At 40.3% G+C, this 20,034-nt stretch overlaps 1 protein-coding gene across 2 annotated transcripts in view; it reads left to right on the top strand.

Moving 5' to 3' along the window:
- Positions 1 to 9,624: 9,624 nt before the first annotated feature.
- Positions 9,625 to 20,034, top strand: part of coro2ba (coronin, actin binding protein, 2Ba) — an 87,117-nt gene continuing 76,707 nt past the window's right edge. For both annotated transcript variants that reach the window (XM_055231601.1, XM_055231602.1), the window contains exon 1: positions 9,625 to 9,710. In XM_055231601.1, the coding sequence (XP_055087576.1) occupies positions 9,696 to 9,710 (15 nt within the window). In that variant the 5' untranslated portion in view covers positions 9,625 to 9,695. The remainder of the gene's footprint in view (positions 9,711 to 20,034) is intronic.

Below are 20,034 nucleotides of genomic sequence, written 5' to 3'. Positions count from 1 at the left end.
TCAATATTTGTAACTTGAATAATTAATATATACAGAAACAGTTAATAAACAAGTTAAAAAAGAAGTTACATTTATTTTACTTCTGGCCTTTTGATGGCAGCCATTTTGCTCATGTGGCCCTCTGTGAAAATGTGTTTGACACCCCTGGTCTAAGCTCATCTTTTGTTCATTTATTCCATTTCAAACTGTTTTTGTGACAAAAATATAACACTTTGCTTGGTGTAGTCAACTTGTCGCCATTTTATGGAAGTGTCAGGGCGAAATGAACACATACGGAGACATGTGTTTATCCGATAGTGACAGTGCACATGAATGGCCATCTGTAACAGTTAGAGTGTAAATATAACAGATTATAGTAAAGATGATAATTCATTCATCTGCTGTGTCTATGGTAACACAGAAGATTATTACAAAAAAACGTAGCAGAGAAGCAGAAAAGACCAGAGTTCAAAGTCACTTCCTTCAAATCCAAGTCAAGTGTCCTTCCTCGGCCCAAACAGAAGCCCCTGATACAGGCGCCAGAACGAGCAGCAGCACAAAACAGCGCCCCCCCTGTGGCCCCTTGAGGTTTCACTAATGAAATTCATCACTTTTTAGGTTGGTGGTAGTAAGAATTTACATGTCCTTAGAAACTTTTACAAAGTGCATTTGAACACAAGTTTTTGAAATAGATGTACAGCTTGAATCCTAAATGCTAAAATATAAACTAAATGGAGGACACATGCCTGAGGACATGTAAGGCACCTGTGAGAAACACCCCGGGTTTTATTCATCCACAGTGTCAGTGCAGTTTGAAGGTGGACAGTGATGGAGCTGCTCTTATTGTCAGAGGAAGACTCTTCTAATAATGTGTCACTTTTGATACAAATATAGTGTCTCTGTGGCCCTGATGCCCTTCCACTCACTGTCTTTGGTCCTGCAATGGAGAACGAACGAGTTTGTGCAAAATTTTGTAAATAAAAATTTGTTTTTAAAATGTACAAAATGCTCAAAATTCACTTAAAAATTCATGTGGTTAATCATCATTTTGCACATGACATTTCACTAAAACAGTGCACAGTGAAATGAGCTGTTTTATTTATTTATTTATTTATTTGACCTTTTTAAGAATAGACTGGATTGTCAGTTCATATTTTAGTTTTTTTTTTTTCAATTTTTCTACTACGTGAAAATGTGAACTTTCCTATTACTAAAACATAAATCTCAAATCAAATCGTGAATGCAACGCTTGTCAGAATGATGGTAATTAGATATTTTTCCCAAATTGTTCAGCCGTACTTTAAACTACGAGCGTATGTCCAAAAAGCAGCTCATTTCACAGTGTGGGATTGATCAGGTTAGATTTGGAAGTTCCTCATTCAGCAGCTGTGATAAACATTCTGACAGAGGATGTAGAGTGGCCAAAAAAATGTACTCAAGTAAGAGTAACTTTACTTAAAAATAAGGAATTAGCTGACTATTAAAGCACAACCATGAACAGACACCTGCAGATGTGTTATAGCCAACGCAGCAGGATCACAGCTCCACTCAGAGGATCAGGAGAAGAATGACATTAAAAGAAGCTTAAACTACTAATATGTTTAAAGGATTTTACAGACAGTGTGGGTACAGAGGTGGGAAGTACTCAGTTACATTTACTTGAGGGTTTTTTTTTTTTTTTTTTTTTAAAGAAATGTAACTTTTCAGAGTACTTTTCTACCAGCATACTTTCACTTATACTTGAGCAATATGTTTGTTTAAGTAAATTACTCCCACTGTGAGTAAATCTACATGTGACAAAAGCTATCATTTTTGTCTGTCCCTTGAAAATACCTGGTTTTGAGCATATATAAATTATTTTACATTATAAATCAGATGTTATGACCCGACAGTTACTCTTTAAATTTCTCTTACTTGTAATTTCTTGGACCACTTTGTACTTTTACTTGAGTAATATTATTTTATTATTAAGTAACATTACTCTTATGTAACACCAAATAAGATGGTTTATTCAGTTTAACTAAAGCCACTGGGGCAGTAGACAGTTTTTTTGTTTGTTTGGTTGGTTTGAGAATACTGCAGGATTAAAAACACAAAAAGAACTGCACAAATTTGAAATACAGAAAACTCCTTTTTCTGTGACGCTGTCTCTAGTGTCAGCATGAAAATTCTGCACACTGAATAGTTTAACGGATTAATTTGATTGAATATAAAGAGACACTATGTCACGTTTCTGGTGGAGAGTCCACCACCTGCTTGTATCCACGGCGATGGTATTGCTCTGCCAAGAATCTTCCACAAGAGCCAGATTTTCCTGTTGATAACATTGTACCATGAAATATCCAAAAGATAAAGTCACAAATGTTGAACCTGATCAGTTCTATTAATGACAAGACCAAAGAACTGGGTAAATAAACAACTCAAATCTGCATTTTAACAATATTTATTTTACCTGCAGGATCTGTATGATTAGAACGATGATCTGAAACACAGCAAGGACATTAAACCATCAACATACAGAAAGGAAGGAAGGAAGGGAGGAAGGACGAAAGGAAAGAAGGAAGTAAGAAAAGAAGGAAGAAAGGAAGAGGGGGGAGGGAGGGATGAAGAAAGGAAGGAAGAAAAGAAGGAAGAGAGGGAGGAAGAAAGGGAGGGAGAAAGGAAGGAAGGAAGGAAAAAAGAAAAGAAGGAAGGAAGGAAGAGAGGGGGAAGGAGGGATGAAGAAAGGAAGGAAGGAAGAGGGGAAGGGAAGGATGAAGGAAGGAAGGAAGGAAGGAAGGAAGGAAGGAAGGAAGGAAGGGAGGGGAAGGGAGGGAGGAAGGAAGGAAGTTAGGAATGAATGAAGGAAGGAAGGAAAAAAGAAAGGAAGGAAGGAAGGAAGGAAGAATTTCGACCTGTTTCAGCGATCGAAAAAAAAGAATAGAGTAGTCTGCGAGCCATTGCCAAATAACTTGAAATATCGCTGCTGTTTTGCGCATTTACACTAAACTCCAGCAGAGGGCGACACAGTATCACATTTGAGACGTGACCTGACGCGATCAGAGAACAGAGCATAACAATAAAGCTGCAGGTCAGAGGTCAGCAGGATTTAAGCATTTATGTGGAGTCAAATACTACTTATATTTAACTGCAGTACAGTGAGTCACAGCAGTGTCACTGAGAGCTGAGGTTAGTCGATTAAAAGGGGGAGTGGTTCTCTCTCTGTATCCAACCTGAACTGCATTTAGAAGACTCCACCTGCACAGGAGGGATCTAATCTGTTTTTTGCACACAGACTCACTTCTTTTCTGCGGTTGTCCCATATAAATCCTTATAATCTATAATAAAATGATAAGTTGATTAATACACTCAATGGTCACTCAATCAACTAAACGACTAAACGACTACAGCACCCTACATGTCTGTGATTATGCTCGAGTAAGAGTACAGTTAGTTTGAAAGTATATTACTCAAGTAGAAGTACAAAGTAGTGGTTCAAGAAATTACTCAACTAAGAGAAAAAGTATGTCAGGGAAAAAAAATAGTGCAACATACAGACACAAAACTGAGACAAACTAAATCATATCTGAAGGAGCGGTGCAAGAAACACAAATGTTCAAATCATTTCATGCTGTCGACATAAAGCTTTTGTTACTTGTCGATTTACTCATAGTTGTAACTATTGCTCAGAGCTAATACTCCGTCTAGTGTCTAAAATGATGATAGCAGCAGACTACACAAACTGCTTTTGACGATATGTTGTGTTTTGTTTCATTCTCACATGTTTAACACACAAACCCTGCGTATTTAGGCTGAGTTCTTCTCTCAAACGGAAAACACTCTGTTCCAACTTGTGATGTCATGTGGTAATACAGGAAGTGCTCCACTGTATTTTTAAACTCCATGCACCTTCACTAGAACCATTTGGACTATTATTTCAGATGTGGAATTGCCAATCTTTACCAAACAAAAGGTAAAAGGAGCTGTTAACTTGAAAACCACCACTTCATGACATCACAAGGTGCAACAGAGCATTTTGAGCTTTAGAGATGTAGACAGACTAATAATGCAGGATTAGTCAAACATGTGTGAATGAAACAAAACACGACTCCAGGTGTGTTTTTGATGAGGTAACAACATTATAACATGGATTAAAGCTCACAAGAGTCGAGCAGATTTCCATGGTAACTGATGCTATGGTACTTTCACCTGCCTCCATCTCAAATAAACACTAGTCGTGGAACTTATGCCTCACGCTGGCCCTCACACCCAGGGCTTTGGTCTCCTCCTCCTCCTCTGGGTTGGAGTTGGAGCGCTTTCTACTGCTCCTTAAGACTTGAGGAAAACCTGAACACATCCACTTCCTGTAGTGCATGAGGTCATCTACACCAGGAACATTTTACGCCACCTTATTTCCTTTTGGGATTTCAAAGTCTCTACTTACTTACAATACTAAACAGAGGAGATTGAAACCTATTTTATCATCTAACGCGGTGTATGTTGGTACGTGCACTTTTGGGGCCCTCGGCAGTTTGAGTATTTGCTATTGCGGATGTATTTCTGTGATAAAATGGTAAATGATCACGTTTTATACAGAGCTTTTCCAACTTCAAGCACTTTACATCAAGGAACTGCGTACACATTCATACACTAGTGTGCACAGACACTGAGGGGCAAAGTGGGTTTAGTAAGTGTCTTGCCCAAGGACACAACAACAGCAAGCATCAGTGGGAGTTGGAATCGCACCGCCAACCTTTGGATCAATGAACAAATACTCTGCCAACTGAGCTACTGTCTCCTTGTACTGACTAAACTCGTATAATGTAAACCACTGAATCACATGTGTTAAACTCAAGGCCCCCGGACCAAATGTGGCTCTCCACATCATTTAATGTGGCCCTCGACAGGGTAAATTAAAAGGTATGACGATCTTAAAATGTCTTTTTACCAGGAGATACACATTTACACAGCCATATTTTTTTACATCTATGCACATATTTTTTACATCCTCGCACAAAGGGTACATTTCCATCGGGCCCCGCTCCGTAGAAGTGGACTGTGTGAGGCGGCACCCATCATGCACTAAACTCTGGGTGCTGTTATGTACCCCTGCCTTTGAAACTTTTGCATGTGTGTTAATGAGAGAGTTCAGTTTTATTTACTCAAAGAATAGAGCTCAAATAAATTGTACAAAATTATGGACATGAATTATGATTTTTTTAATGATTTTTAGTTTTATAAGATAGCAGTTTTAATTTAAAGAGGGGATATTACACTTATACACATTTAGATTTTGAATAATGCCCTCTTTTTAAATACTTCCAATAAAGCAAAACCTGCAAAACACAACCCCATCTCATGTCGTGTTTACATTTTGGTGAAGACGTTGTGAAGTCCCGACACGCTGCCTGCACATTCAGACAGAGGAAGTGCTATTGTGTGGGACAGGAAGCCAGAGGAGCTGACGTGATCTTCTAAGAAAAAGAGGAGCACACGGTATAGTTCCACATGCGGCACGTGAACCAGACCAGACCGGACAGAAGTGATTTGGTGTTCAGTCAGCTAATTTGAACCTGATCTCATTTTTGCAAATTTATGTTAATTATCCATTGATTTTTATCTTATTCTTTTTCTTTTTTATATTTTTTAACTCTATGCATGCCCTTATTTGTATTTATAATTGCTATATTTCTACTTTTTTATATATTATTATTATTCAGTGTTTTACGTTGCAGTGTGTTCCTAGTCTGTGAGTTGTGTTCGCTGACAATGGCAATAAAAATGTCTTCTGATTCTGATCCGAAGGTTGCCGGTTCGAATCCCGCTCCTGACATAAACGTTGGGTGCGAGTTCACATCCACTGACTCACAGATTGGTGGTGCGATTCCAGCTTCCACGGGTGAATGTTGCCGCTGTATCCTTGACAAAATTACTAAATTACTCAAAGGTGCAACATGTGGGTCAGTGGACAAACACTCTTACCAACTAACCAATGAAAACCTTGGTAAATGTGCTGACAGAAGACGTTTAAACCTGCATTTTGACAGTTAAAATATCTGGATTTTTGCCATACGGATACAAATGTTAAAACACGGCTGCTGAGAGAGTTGTTATGTCGTGTTAGCTTACCCTGTCCTGCTGTTTAGTACCAGGACTGAAGCTGTTACATTATTAGAGCTCCCAGTAAAACCATGGTGACTGAATGGAACGCTGGCTGCAGTCTGCCTCCTCTCACATTAGCGCACAGGACCGCTGGAGAGCTGCTATAGTGTGAAAACTGTTTGTTTAAATGAGTAATGCGTATACTCACGTAACAGAACTTTATGTTGCGGGCATTTAGCTCCATTTGCTTTTTTTTTTTATAGCCCAGTATGAAAACAGCATCGTCTCACACAAGGAAACACAAAACTCTGGGGATAATTAAAGGGGAGGAGAGGCACTCCTATGAAAAAATAACACATCTAAGCCATGGACTGTATATAAATGGGCATAGCTGGCACATTAGCTGCACATTAGCAAGTAGGAAGAGAGCAAGGGCGCGATTTGGCCCCGTCGACTCTGGCTCTGATTCACTTTCGCTCCTCTCTCTGTAACTGCTGCTGTCAGGCTCGTCATTTCGGTCTTAAGATGTTCGTTTTTATTTCACTATTTTGTCCCTAAATCAACATATGAACATTAGTAACAAACCAATCAGGTCCCTTCTTTCCCCAAGGTCACTCCCGCTAGTGCAACGGTTTGCTTAACAGCTATGACGACTCGTTGCTACTTACCCGCCTCCTGCTAATTGGCCTTTTGGTTGCACGTCCGGATTTACAAATATAGGTCTTGGTGACAGATTAGTCGCTATAACTGCTAGTCTCGATTAGCTTCATTTAATTGTAACAGAATGCTACGGGTGACGTCACACTCCCTCAGTCAACTAAATACCAGAGTTGAACCATATATGAACAACAGGACTAAACCCGGACTAGCCCAGGATTAAATCAGAGTTAAATCAGGAATAAATCAGGTTTAAAGCTCTTCTTTCTGTCCTCCTTCTCTTTCCTGTACACACCTCTCCTTCTCTCCTCCTTCTTAAACCATACAAGACTAAACCAGAAAGGTCTAAAGGAGGCCTAAACCAGGACTAAACCAGGACCCAACGAGGACTAAAAACAGGACTAAACCAGGGCTAAACCAGGTCTGAACAAAGACTAAAAAACAGGACTAAACCAGGACTAAACCAGGTCTGAACAAAGACTAAAAAACAGGACTAAACCAGGACTAAACCAGGTCTGAACAAGGACTAAAAACAGGAGTAAACCAGGGCTAAACCAGGTCTGAACAAGGACTAAAAACAGGAGTAAACCAGGACTAAACCAGGTCTGAACAAGGACTAAAAACAGGACTAAACCAGGGCTAAACCAGGTCTGAACAAGGACTAAAAACAGGACTAAACCAGGACTAAACCAGGTCTGAACAAGGACTAAAAACAGGACTAAACCAGGACTAAACCAGGTCTGAACCATGTCTAAAAAACAGGACTAAACCAGAACCAAACCACTATGAAAGGACATGAACACTATAACAGCTTTATATATTGCCCTTGTGCCATTGGGCAAAACACTTATGAACCTGTCCTGGGGCAGCTGTGGCGACAGCAGACACAGCGACCGATGAGTAAAAGGAAGAATCGAGGTGCTTTTTTAAAGGTGCAATACCCTTTGTGGTGGCTTGAGAAAACATGCATTCACCTGCTCGTTTCCATGGAGATAAATAAGTAAAATGCCATACTGCGGAACATTCAAATAAGAATAAGGCGAAACTTCCACTAGAAAACTTACACAGTCGTCTGGTGACTGTGCATCGCTGATACTTATACACACACAGATCCCAAAGGAGGAGACTGCGACAACATCTACTTCCTCCCGTCTCTCTCTCTTTCTCTTCTTCCCTCTTTCCTGTCCTCCAGTGACATTGATGGATGGCTCAAATGCAGAGGACAAATTTCCCTACAGGGACAATAAACTCTGCCTTAACCTTAGTTTTAATCCGCCCTGACTGCGCCCTTTCTTGTTCTCCTATCTCTCTTACATACCTCTTTATTTCTCCTCCTTCATTCTCTCCTCCTCCTCTCTCTTGTATCTCTTTCTCTCTCACCTCACCCTTCTTCTTTCCCTTCCCTCTCTCCTCTCTTCCTTGTGTGAGTTTTTGTTTGTGTGTGTGTGTGCCATCATGCAGCAGTCATCTCATCTGTCCCGACCAGCTTTGCCCCTCCCCTCTCCCTCTCCCTCCCTCCCCTCTCCCTCCCCCCTCTGCCCCTCCCTTCTTTCTCTCCCCCCTCTGCCCCTCCCTTCTTTCTCTCCCCCCTCTGCCCCTCCCTCCCCGGCTGCTCATCTTGACTAAGCCCTCGCTAATTTGCACGTCCCGGTGTGTGCGGGACAGACACACTTTGACATCCGCTGGCGTAAAACGAAGGGAGGATGAAGGGAGGGATAGCGGTAGGGATGGAGGGATTGCTTCCGTATTGTGGGAGGAGAGGAGCCCTCGCCGTCTGCTCCACTGCTCCACTGCAGCATCAGAGGACAGGCTAACACGACTGTACACTCCATCTCTATTATTTCTGCTTTTTCTTTCTGTCTTGCATCTGTGTATATTCCTCAGCCCTCCTTCTCTCTCTCTCTCTCTCTCTCTCTGTCTCTCTCTCCTCTCTCTCTTCTGCCTTCCTGTCTTTCTTTCTCTATCTCTCTCGCCCTCCCTTCTCCCGTGCATCTCTACACCTTCATCTGCAACCCTCCCTCTCCCTCACTCCCTCCCTCTCTTTTCTCCCCTCTCTCTCTTTCTCTCTCCCTCTCGTTTGTGCATACTCAGAGGTCTTCCTATCACTCCTCCCTCTCGCCACTCTCTTCTTCTCCTCTCTCCTCTCTATCTCTTCTCCTCTGCACTTACCTACCTCTTCTCCCTCTCTGCTCTCGCTCTCCTTCACCTTTCTATTCTCAGTGCACACGCTCCCTCCCTCTTCTTCTCTCCATCTTCAGTACATGTCCCTCTCTCCTTTCCTCACCTCTGTCTCTTTCACACACCCCTCCTCTTCTCTCCTCTCCCTTTCCTCTATACTTACCATCCTTCCCTCCTATCTCTCTTTCTCTTCTCAGTGCATACCTTTCCTCTTTTCTCCTCCCCTCCCTCTTCTATACATTCCCCTCTCTCCACCTCTCTCTCCCTCTCGTCCCTCTCTTCTGTGCTTACCTCCTTTTCATGTCTCCTGCACACACCCTTCTCCTCCCTCTCCTCCTACTCTTTCCCTTGTCTGTTCACACTCCTCTTCTCCTCCCTCTTTCTCTATCTCCCTCTTCTCTTCTCTACTTACCCTCCTTCTCTGTCTCCCCTCTCCTCTCAGTACTTACCCACCTTCCTCTCTTTCCTCACTTCTCCCTCTCCTGCCAACACCCCTCCCCTCTCCTCCTCCTCTCCTCCCTCTGTACTTAACCTCCTCCCTCTACTCTTTCTCTCCCTCTCTTGTCTGTGCACACTCTTCCTCTCCTTCCTACTTCTCTATCTCCTCTCTCTTTCTCTCATCTGTTCTTACCCTCCTTCCTCTCTCTCCAGCAAACACCCCTCCCCTCCTCTCTCTCTCTCTCTCTCTCTCTCTCTCTCTCCCTGTCCTCTGTACTTACCCTCCTCCTCTCCTGTCTTTCCTCACTTCTCTCTCTCCGGTGGAATAGCACACAGCGGTCCAGCTCGCACAGCACTTCTGCATGACTGTCTCAAAGGTAAGGCTCGTTTCACTTCTAACGTCGCTGCTATTTTTACATCCACAAACTCTGTGTTTATCAAGATCTCAATCTGCCCTCTGCTGCAGGGAACTCCGTGTCCTCTCTGAAATCAACTTGATTCTTGTTTTAGTTTCAGCCTTGTGCTATTTACAAGTGAATGTGGAATTACAAAATGCATCTTGTCAAAAGTTAAAGTCGTCCATGGTCAGTGCTGAGGTGTAAAGTAGCAGGACAGGGCTTGGCTAGTGCTGAAAGTGCAGGGTAGAGATGCTGGACGTCCTGTTGTGTGCAGTTAAATAAGATGAATGAATGAATTTTTAAAATGAAATGAAAAGATAAATATAAGTTTCATTACATTAAATTGCATTTAAATTGCTGCAAACAATTCAAGAGAAGGAGGCATGGGGACCTAATAAAAATAAAAAAGTAAAGAAAAAGGAAAAGAAAAAGAAAATAATAATAAAATATATAAAAATAAATTGAATAGAATTGTTGCAAAAAAGTTCAAAATACAGTTATAAATGGCCACAGTACAGTGATCCTTGGTTCTCATCATTGGCAATGTAATGAGTCCAACTTAATCAACTCCAGCTTTCTTTGAAACTCCTCTTATTGTGCGTGTTGTAAATTAGATTTTGGCTTATGCTTTGACTATAATCACTTTTAAGTGTAAATTGACGTCCCATGTTCTCCATACCAATGCATTATATATTTTTTGCATGAATAATTGTGCAATTATTGTCTCAGCATATTTTTTTTGGAAAATCTCCCTATTTTTTATGTATATGTTGACATCACATATAGGTTTCCCAGTTTACAAAAAGAAGTTTTAACAGTTATCGTGTAAAACTCTGCATTATTTTACTAAATGCCATTGCCATAAGATGGGTAAATGGCTTGAAACAATATCTGTTATCAGCAACATATGATTTATAGTGAAGACAATTTGAGCTAAGCTGAAATGCATGGAGGTGGTTCATATGGCACTAACATGTGGGATGTACTTTGGTGCTGGTCCATGGAGAGACTTGTCACAAGCAGAGCTGCTTTAATGTCTAGTCTCTGAGCCACAGGAGCCAGTGCAGAGACCTGAGCACAGGACGCATGTGTGAAGTACTTCCTGGTTCTAGTCAGGACCCGAGCAGCAGTGTTCTGGATGTACTGTAGCTGTGTTAAGGCTCGTTTGGAGAGTCCAGTGAGCAGGCCGTTACAGCAGTCTAACCTCCTGGAGACAAATGCATGGATAAGTCTCTCTAGGTCTGGTTTTGACAGTATACCTTTGATTTTTGCAATGTTTTTAGATGGTAAAAAGCTGCAGATGCTATTGATTTGATGTGGCTGTTAAAGTTCAAGTCCATTATTACCCCTAGATTTCCAGCTTCTTCTTCTGTGGGCCAGTCTTCAGTCTTGTCTGAGTTTAGCTGGAGAAAGTTGTTGAAGTGGCAGAATGAATCCACTGGTCCATATTCACCTGCTGCCAGTGAGACATAGAATGAGTGTCATCTGCAAAGTTGTGGCAGGACACATTATTGCTATCAATTGTAGAGATTGAAAAACAGGAGTCCCAGGATTGACCCCTGGGGCGTCCCACAGGTCAGGGCCATGCAGCCACAGTTTGTAATTTCAACAAAGTAATCCCTCCTTGATAGAACTGGAACCAATTTTGTGCCATATCAGAGATGCCCAGTCCTCTAGTCTCTATAAGAGGATCTCATGATCCATAGTGTCAAAAGCAGCACTCAGTTCTAACAAGATCAAGACTGATAAGAGCAGTCCCAGTGCTGTGGTAGGGTCTAAAATCAGACTGAAAAAGATCAAAGGAGTTGTTCATTTGGAAAAAGTGACTCAGCTGTTGGTGAACAACTTTTTCAAGGCCTAAAAACAGCAGATTTGAGATGGGTCGGCAACTGTTCAATATCTATCTTCTATCTTCTTTAGGAGAGGCTTGATAACCGCAGTTTTCAAAGCTCTTGGGAATCATCCAGATTAAAAGTGACTCAGTTCTAAATGTCTAGGTGGCTGCAGGGATGTTTTTGCATTGTGGAATCGATGGCATTTTTAATGTGCTGAACCTTGTCATTAAAGAATACAGAAATCTCATTGCACTTAGATGGGGAAATTAGTTCTAACGGCAGTGGAGCTGGAGGGTTTGTTAATCTGTTTACTGTTGCAAAGATTAACATTACTGTTTGTAATGAGCAGGTCCAGAGGGTGTCCTCTGTTGTGGGTGGGCTTGCTGATAAACCAAAGGTTTCAAGGACAGAGCTAAGCTCTTTCTGAAAACACATTATCCACATATACATTAAAATCACATGTAATGACTAAACCATCAAAGTCTGTGCATACGACTGGAAGCGGCTTGAATGAGCAACTTTTTGTCCAGTTGACAGAATTCATTTTGGCTTACCATGGATCAGACCTGGACGACTGAGGGATTACACAGACATTTTAAAGGAAACATACTCAAAAGATGAAAACACCCCAAATGACAACCTGTAAGTAACTAAATAATCTTTTAAAAACGCACACTCACACCTCCACCCTTTTTGTTTACTCGTGTTTCAGATTCAAATTTGAAGTTGGGTGAAGTTGAGTTGATTCCACTAGAATTACATTACCTCTGTTTTTTGTCAAGCTTTGTTTCAGTTAAAAACATAAACTCAAGATTAAAAGAAGAAATAAAATCATTAATTCAAAATTATGTGTTACATAAAGATCTGACATTGAGCACAGCAAGTTTCAGATTAGTTTCAGTAGGTCTGGATGTGAACTACATTTCACCGACGGACAGTCTAACTGTCCTTCTGTTAACCAGTCCACATGGTGTAAATGCAGATATAGCTCCATCACAGAGCCTCAGCCTGATATTACCTTTATCATGAACATCCTGGGACAGAGGTCCTGTGTATTCTAGCTCTCGGTGATAACAGAGAAGGAGACAGACATAACACAGTGTGGCCATACCCCCTTGTCCTTGTACCTCAAAAGCTCAGTAATAGAGCACTGAGAATACCAGTTGCTACAGTGGGACAGCAGCCCTTTTTCATCCTTTGTGAAGACACATTACCACATGGCCTGTGGTGCAGACTGACAGCCCAGTGGCTGCAACAGTGTTTTACCACCACAGTGTGGAGTAGATGAATAAAGCCCTGTAAAGAGCTTTGGGTGTCTTGACAGGCACTATATAAATCCAAGTGTTATTACACTACAAAATAAATTACCGTAAATTTCACAAAGTAAACTATTAACTACAATATAATTCCAAAATGCGTAGAAAAGTCAAATTTAGTCAAGTAGAATTGTTATGAAATTCCAGTCATTCCCTTTAAAAGCTGGGCCAAAAATGTATACTTAGTCCCTTATGGAGGACTGGCTCTTTTACACTGATGAAAAGGAGCGGGAAAGCCACTAAACATTGGGCTAGAAGAGTGGTTATAATCTGGGGGACAGAAGTGGGGGGCAGGGGGGGTACGGTGGTTTGGGTTTGAGGCATTTCCAAATAAGCCATAAGAACATATGAGCCATGCACAGTTTCTCATGATGGGGCATTTTGAATGGACCGCTGCAGAAGATACTGCAGATATTGTAGTCAAACAAAATGAATTAAAGACCATTCCATGATTTTATATTGTTATTTGTGTACATAAAGCCCCGAGAGAGGTAGTTCAAATGAAAACAGTAAAACAATAAAACATTAAAACAGTAGGGGCTAGTGTTGAAGTTAGAAGTAGTGAAATTATGTCTGGACTTCAAAAACAAGGAGGAGCTCTTGTGGATTACCCAATGATGATGCAAAACAAAGGATTTACGCATTTACAGCTCCTGAGAATAAATAGTGACAAAAATGGATCTCTCAATGTTTTTTTTGTTGTTGTTTTAACTTTAACTTTTCTGTTAAACAATTAGCCTTTTGCACATTTACATACTGATAGTGCATAAAATCAAACATTCTGATCTATAGTACCTGCGGTTGAGTGCACGGGGTCGTCCCAGGATGCTAAAATCAGACGTTCTGATTGGCTCTGATAGCTCTGAGTGGGCGTGTCCTTTGGCTGTGTTATTTACCTGTGGGTGAGTGCACAGAGGTAGTCCTGGGGCAAGCTTAGCAACGCAGACAGTCCAATCCTCTTATAGGTCATTAGCAGGTCTACATACACACACATACACAAACGCACACGCACACGCACAAAGAGTAAGAGGGCTTCTCTACCGGTGGTGTTTGTCCTATACTGTAAAAAATATTGTTATTATTTACAGTAACTCTGAAGTGCGATCTATGTACACACCCAATTCAGACTTAAAGTAGACCTTATACAGCCCTGTGTTAAACCTGTTTTTTTATACTATATGTACTTATTTATCTGGTTTAGTCCTGTTTTAGTTTAGACCAAGTTAGGTCCTGGTTTACTCCCTGTTTAGTTTAGATCTGGAGAACCCCTAGTTTACTTTAGATCTGGTTTAGTCCTGGTTTAGTTTAGTCCTGCTTTAGTCCTGCTTGAATTTGCACCTACTTAAGTATTTGTTAAACCTTTTTAAGTCTTAGTTTAGTCTTGTTTTAATTCTGTTTTAATTTAGACCTGTTTAAGTCCTGGTTTAGTCGTGTTTCAGGTTTATTTTACACCTTTTACACCTTGTACAGTTTATACCTGTAATATATCTTCTTTACCACCTGCTTCAGTCCTTTTGTTGTCCTGGTTAAGTCTAGTTTATTCTTGCTTTAGTCCTGGGACACAGGTCTCCTCTCATCCAAATCACTCTGCTGCTCTGAAATAGCTGCCCTACTGAAGACACGGGACAGTGACCTACTTACACCTGCACCTGCACTGGCAACACTGGGCTCGAGTTTGGAAGGATAATGCTCAACAGTTTACGGGGGGGGGGGGGGCATATCCATCTTACATTTATTACAGTTACAGTTTTGTTTTTTGTTTTTTTTACTTTACATTTTGAAAAAGTTTGCATTATTGCAGTGAGTAGGTTAAAACCCTCCACAGATCTGGCCTGTGACTTTGCTAGAAATAAAAATTTTGATGCAAACAAATTAATAACATCAACATCTCCCTATATTTTATTTTATTTTATTTTATTTTATTTTATTTTATTTTATTTTATTTTATTTTATTTTATTTTATTTTATTTTATTTTATTTTATTTTATTTTATTTTATTTTATTTTATTTTATTTTATTTTATTTTATTTTATTTTATTTTATTTTATTTTATTTTATTTTATTTTATTATTTATTCTATACTAATAAGATTCAGTTTGCATTTTGAACTCAGATGACTGAAATCTGAACTGTCCAAGAATCCCGTACATCTCAGAACATGTTTGCAGAGGTCTAAGCTACAAGGTTAGCAGCTTTTACACAGAATAGTCCTCCATGGAGAGACTTTATATTCCATACATAAGTGCTGTCTTGTGATTTGATTCCTTTGCTAATGTGTCCTATAGCTGATGTGTCCTGTGTGTGGGAGGTGCAGAGAGGCCTGGCTCAGCTGTTTCTGTGCAGCTAATGATTTGTCTGCATGTTGTGTTCACATTATACAATATGATGATGTCAATAGTTTTTCTGGAGAAGGACACGGGCCAGAGCTGCTCCATGAGCCAGGGCTGTGTCGTTTCTGTTGGGATAGGCCCAACTTGCTGTATGAGTTACAACCACATCTGCATAATAAGGCACATCATTATTGTCATTATGCAACATCGATTTCACTAAAAACGGATTGTGCCATAGATATTGCTATGGTTCACTATTTAACATTTGAGGTGTATACAGGGTTTTATTTACGCTGGCACAAAGTGATTTTTTACAAATTTTACTCCTAATTAAGCCTTCTTCAATCAGTCTGGTCATTAGACATCAAATACTACATTTTGGGTGATCTAGTATTTATATTACCACTTTTATTCTGGGACACACAATATCCATCTGGTTAGTTCAGATGAGTGTGACTGTGTGCCCCCAACCAGGGACATGCATAGTCCATCTGTATCAAAACAAATATGGCTGATTACAATGAAAAAATAAAAAATAAAATCACATGCGACTGAAAAACATGGCGGTTTTCTGCAGAATCAAAGAGTGAAGCACTAAACTCTGTTCATCTAAGGTGAGAGAAATGTCATTTTGCTCAAAATGATGGGTGTCCAATGAGCTCCTTCCTTCTACAGATATAACTTCCCCTTTGTTCATATGGGCTTACAGACAGGACACTGAACAAAGGTGAAGTTTTTGTTTAACGTGGATAGGCCCAGTAAGTAAGCAAATTGTATCTCCATCTTCGTATTTTCTGGGCCTCTATAGAAAGTTATGTGCGCTGTGAATAACCTCCAGACAAGGACTGTCACCAGAGACATCAGAGACATGTCGATGATGGGGCCATTTTAAAGCAGGTAGAAGAAAATGTGACTAAGACCACTGAAGATTGTTGTATAGGATGCGTAAACAAAGCATTGAATTTATGTCTTAAATGAATATACGGGTGGGATTTAATAAGTTTTCTTCTTCCCACTCCTTTTTGAGCTTATATAAGGATTAATTTGTGAAATAAGACAGTACTAGCAGCAGTAGCAGTAGTAGTAGTAGCAGTAGAGGTAGCAGTAGTACTTACAGTCCACAGCAGTGACCTTGGAGGAGCAGAGGGACATGTGGACACAGAGCTGCTGATGAGGCTAAACTCTGCTCTCTGCTCATGTCAAAGAGGGAGGGAGATGAGCGGCTCTCTGGTCTACCATAAACACACTGACGTTTTCTTGCTGGCTGAAATTGAGTTTGACCAATTTAACCAATTTGACCAATCCATTTAAAGCTACCATCTGTAATGGAGCTCACAAGCGACCGCCCACCACCCGGCTCTAGTAAAGTAAATTCATCATTCATTTTTCCCATAGACGTTCCCAAGCAAAATAAATATTACAAGTTTGAAAGCTCAGGGCTAATCAGCAATGTGGTAAACCAGAGTGGGATTTCAAAGTGGTTTCACATCTGCCATCTACTGGGGACAAAAAATCTAATAAAATTGCAGATGGTAGCTTTAAAGGAGGCATGCTGTGCAAAATTGACTATTAAAAAAAAAATATACAATGGTTTTCCCGCACTCAGAGTTATATTCACAGTGATTCATGCATGTTTGTGTAATATTTATTGTCCTAGAGCGACTTTTTCAGGATGATAAGGAGAGAGACAGTAGTTCCTTGATGTAAAGTGCTTTGAGGGCCTTGAAGGTGGAAAAGCGCTGTATAAAAATGTGTCCGTTCACCATATGGACAGTACAACGTGAGACGCAACAGATGGGACACATGAGGAGCAGTCTGAGGACCCGTGTTCTAAAAGTGGAATCGTCCTGGTCTTCTGCTGGACCCATGTTGGATCATTGTGTATTTGTATGACTGTACGTGCCAGGGTGGGAGTGAGTGGGAGTCATGTTGGCAGACACAAGGAGCGGAGGAGGAGAGCTTCCACTACTACTGCTAATACTAACATGACAGTACTTTCATGTACTAGTATCGCTGCTACTACTTATCCAACTACTACTAACTAACATTACATTACTTTAACTTATTACCATTGCTGCTTTTACTAATGCAACAGCTACTAAAACTACCTTAACTACAACTAACATGCACCGCTACCACTACTACAATACCATACTCCTACTACTCCTAGCACTTTTATGAATAGTACTACTACAACGACTATTGCAACTACTATGACTATGAATATGATTGACCCACTACCACTATACCTATTACTATTAGTACTACACTGCTGCTGCTGCTACTACTGCTGATGCTACTATTTGTACTATTATGAATATTACTACTACAGTGAATATTGCAGCTATTATAACTATGATTATGATAGATTACTATGATTACTATGGTTTCTACTACCACTATAACTGTTACTACTACTATTACTGCTACTACTGCTACTGCTACTACTACTACAAGTACAATTACGAATAGTACTACCACAACAACTATTGCAACTACTGTGACTATGATTATGATTGATTACTATGATTCCCACTACTACTATACCAATTACTATTAGTACTACACTGCTGCTACTACTGCTGCCGCTTCTACTACTCGTACTTTTACAAATATTACTACTACCAAGAGTATTGCAACTACCATAACTATGATTAAAAATGATTACTATGGTTTCTTCTACCACTATAACTATAATTATTACTACTACTACTACTACTACTGCTTCTGTTGCTGCTACTACTGCTACTATTGCTACTACTACTACTACGACTATTACAAATACTGCTAATATTACTACTTTTGTTGCTGAAACTAGTGCAACTACTGTTATGAACCCTGCTGAGATAGAGAAAAGTACATAGTAATTCCCATGATTTTAACCTTAGAGATGAGTCTTCCAGCTCCTTTACGTGATCCAAATGTTTATTTCAAAGAGCTGTTCAAAAGTCTGGCTCTTTTTATATTTACGTATATGACAGACATCGTTCAAAAGAGCCGACTCATTTATGAACGTCATATCACTAATGATAAGTACACAGTATATGGTCAGACATGCATGTTTGGAGTACACGTGTAGTGCGCTCTATTGCATGTACAGTGTGACCAGAGCGGGTTATGTCTCTTTTTACAGTCAGACGTTGTGAGGCTGGACTTTCCACATTCTGAGACTCCATTTTGTGTGAGACGGTGCCAGGTTTCAGAAAACACCTGCCAAAACCTGCAGTTCTTTGGTGTATTCTGACATGAGCTCTACATCAAATTTTACAGTGTAATGTTAATAAAAGATACTTTGGACTTATTTATGTAGTCCTTTTTAACAGCTGTAGTACTATTCGCTGTGGTACTTGCCTGTTCCCATGAAGATGTGATTGCTTTCCATGAAATGTCCCACAATATGACTTTAAACACTGCTCTATAGCCATTTTATTGCTCAAAAACACATGCGTTTTAACTGTAAGCAGGTTTGCCATTTCACAGAGATGACCTGTAACTTCGCCTGGTGATGGTACTTACTTCTATCCAAGGATATGTGTAATGCCCTACTGTGGAATATTCTTGGCAAAGCAATAACAGCTAACTAAAGTTACGCAGTGGATCTTTATGGTGTGAAACATATAGAGTTGCATGAATTTTAACTCTCAGATTTCAGTTTAAGCAGCAGTATTTCAGTTTAAACAGCAGGAGACAGTGCTCAGTTGGTTGAGACGCCGCCCTATTACCTGAAGGTTCCCGGTTGGTTTCCCATTTCCATCCCTGTGACTGTTGCTGTGTTGAGTAAGACATTTAATCCTTACCAGTGAATGTGTTGTTGGGTTGATGTCTGTTGCTTAATGCTACATTTTAAATATATTTGTGAATCTTTTTAACGCATGTTGTTGGTGGTAGAGGTTGCCCTATAACAGGAAGGCTTTTGGTTCTATCCCAGGTTTACCTTGTGCTTACTTGCATTGTGTTTTCAGGCAATACACTTCACTCCTTTCCCTATACATGAACTTGGTCTGTGTTGGTTAGAGAGGTCATTGGCACAGATTGGCAGCCAAGTAGGGTTGTCAAAAGTATCGAAAACCAGATACTAATTGGATTTATAGTATTGAAATTAGATTACTCAATTACTCATTTGAGCACGTATCGATACTATACTTTAAAATGATTTTGAGCTGTATCAGAACAAGCATAAGGCCACACAGACTAGTGTACACCCATGGACCACTATGGAACCTGCCTGGACGACTGAGGGATTACACAGATATAAGGTCACATGGGACTATAAAAGAAAGTACTACCATTTAATGTTGAAAATCACATTCTATTGTCTAAATAAAGTGTTTTCATGATTGTCAAAATTGCCACTGAGTATCAAGTCTATTCTTTAGTATCAAAATTTAGCTTGAAATTTTACAGTGACAACACAGCAGTGAATGAATACTGCAACGAAAAGCATCTCTGAGTGCCCAAAAAGCGATTATATAACTCAATGTGTTATCTTGTCTCACTGCTGTCACTTCCTCTCACATGACACAAACACAGACCTTCTCTTTAGCCTGTATTCATCTGAAGACCGCCCCCTGTCTGCTGGTACATTCATCTCTGCTTCCTCACACTCGGAGCTCTTATGGTTTTCTCGTGGGACTGTAGAATGGCCACAGCGGGGCGTCTTTGTGTGAAAAAAGCACAAGTTGTCTGTGCCAAGTGACCTTCAAGCACTGAAACGTCAGTACAGTAGCACACAGCACAGGCTCTTTCATATGAACACTCCATAAAACATAAGTGCTGCACACAGGCCGCCCTTGGCTAAAGCCTGTGCATGGGAAAGCTACGA

Source organism: Periophthalmus magnuspinnatus, chromosome 3 (genome assembly GCF_009829125.3).
Source record: "Periophthalmus magnuspinnatus isolate fPerMag1 chromosome 3, fPerMag1.2.pri, whole genome shotgun sequence".
NCBI classification, from domain to species: domain Eukaryota; kingdom Metazoa; phylum Chordata; class Actinopteri; order Gobiiformes; family Gobiidae; genus Periophthalmus; species Periophthalmus magnuspinnatus.
Note: the sequence above shows the minus strand (reverse complement) of the source record. Positions and strands in the feature narration are given on the sequence as shown.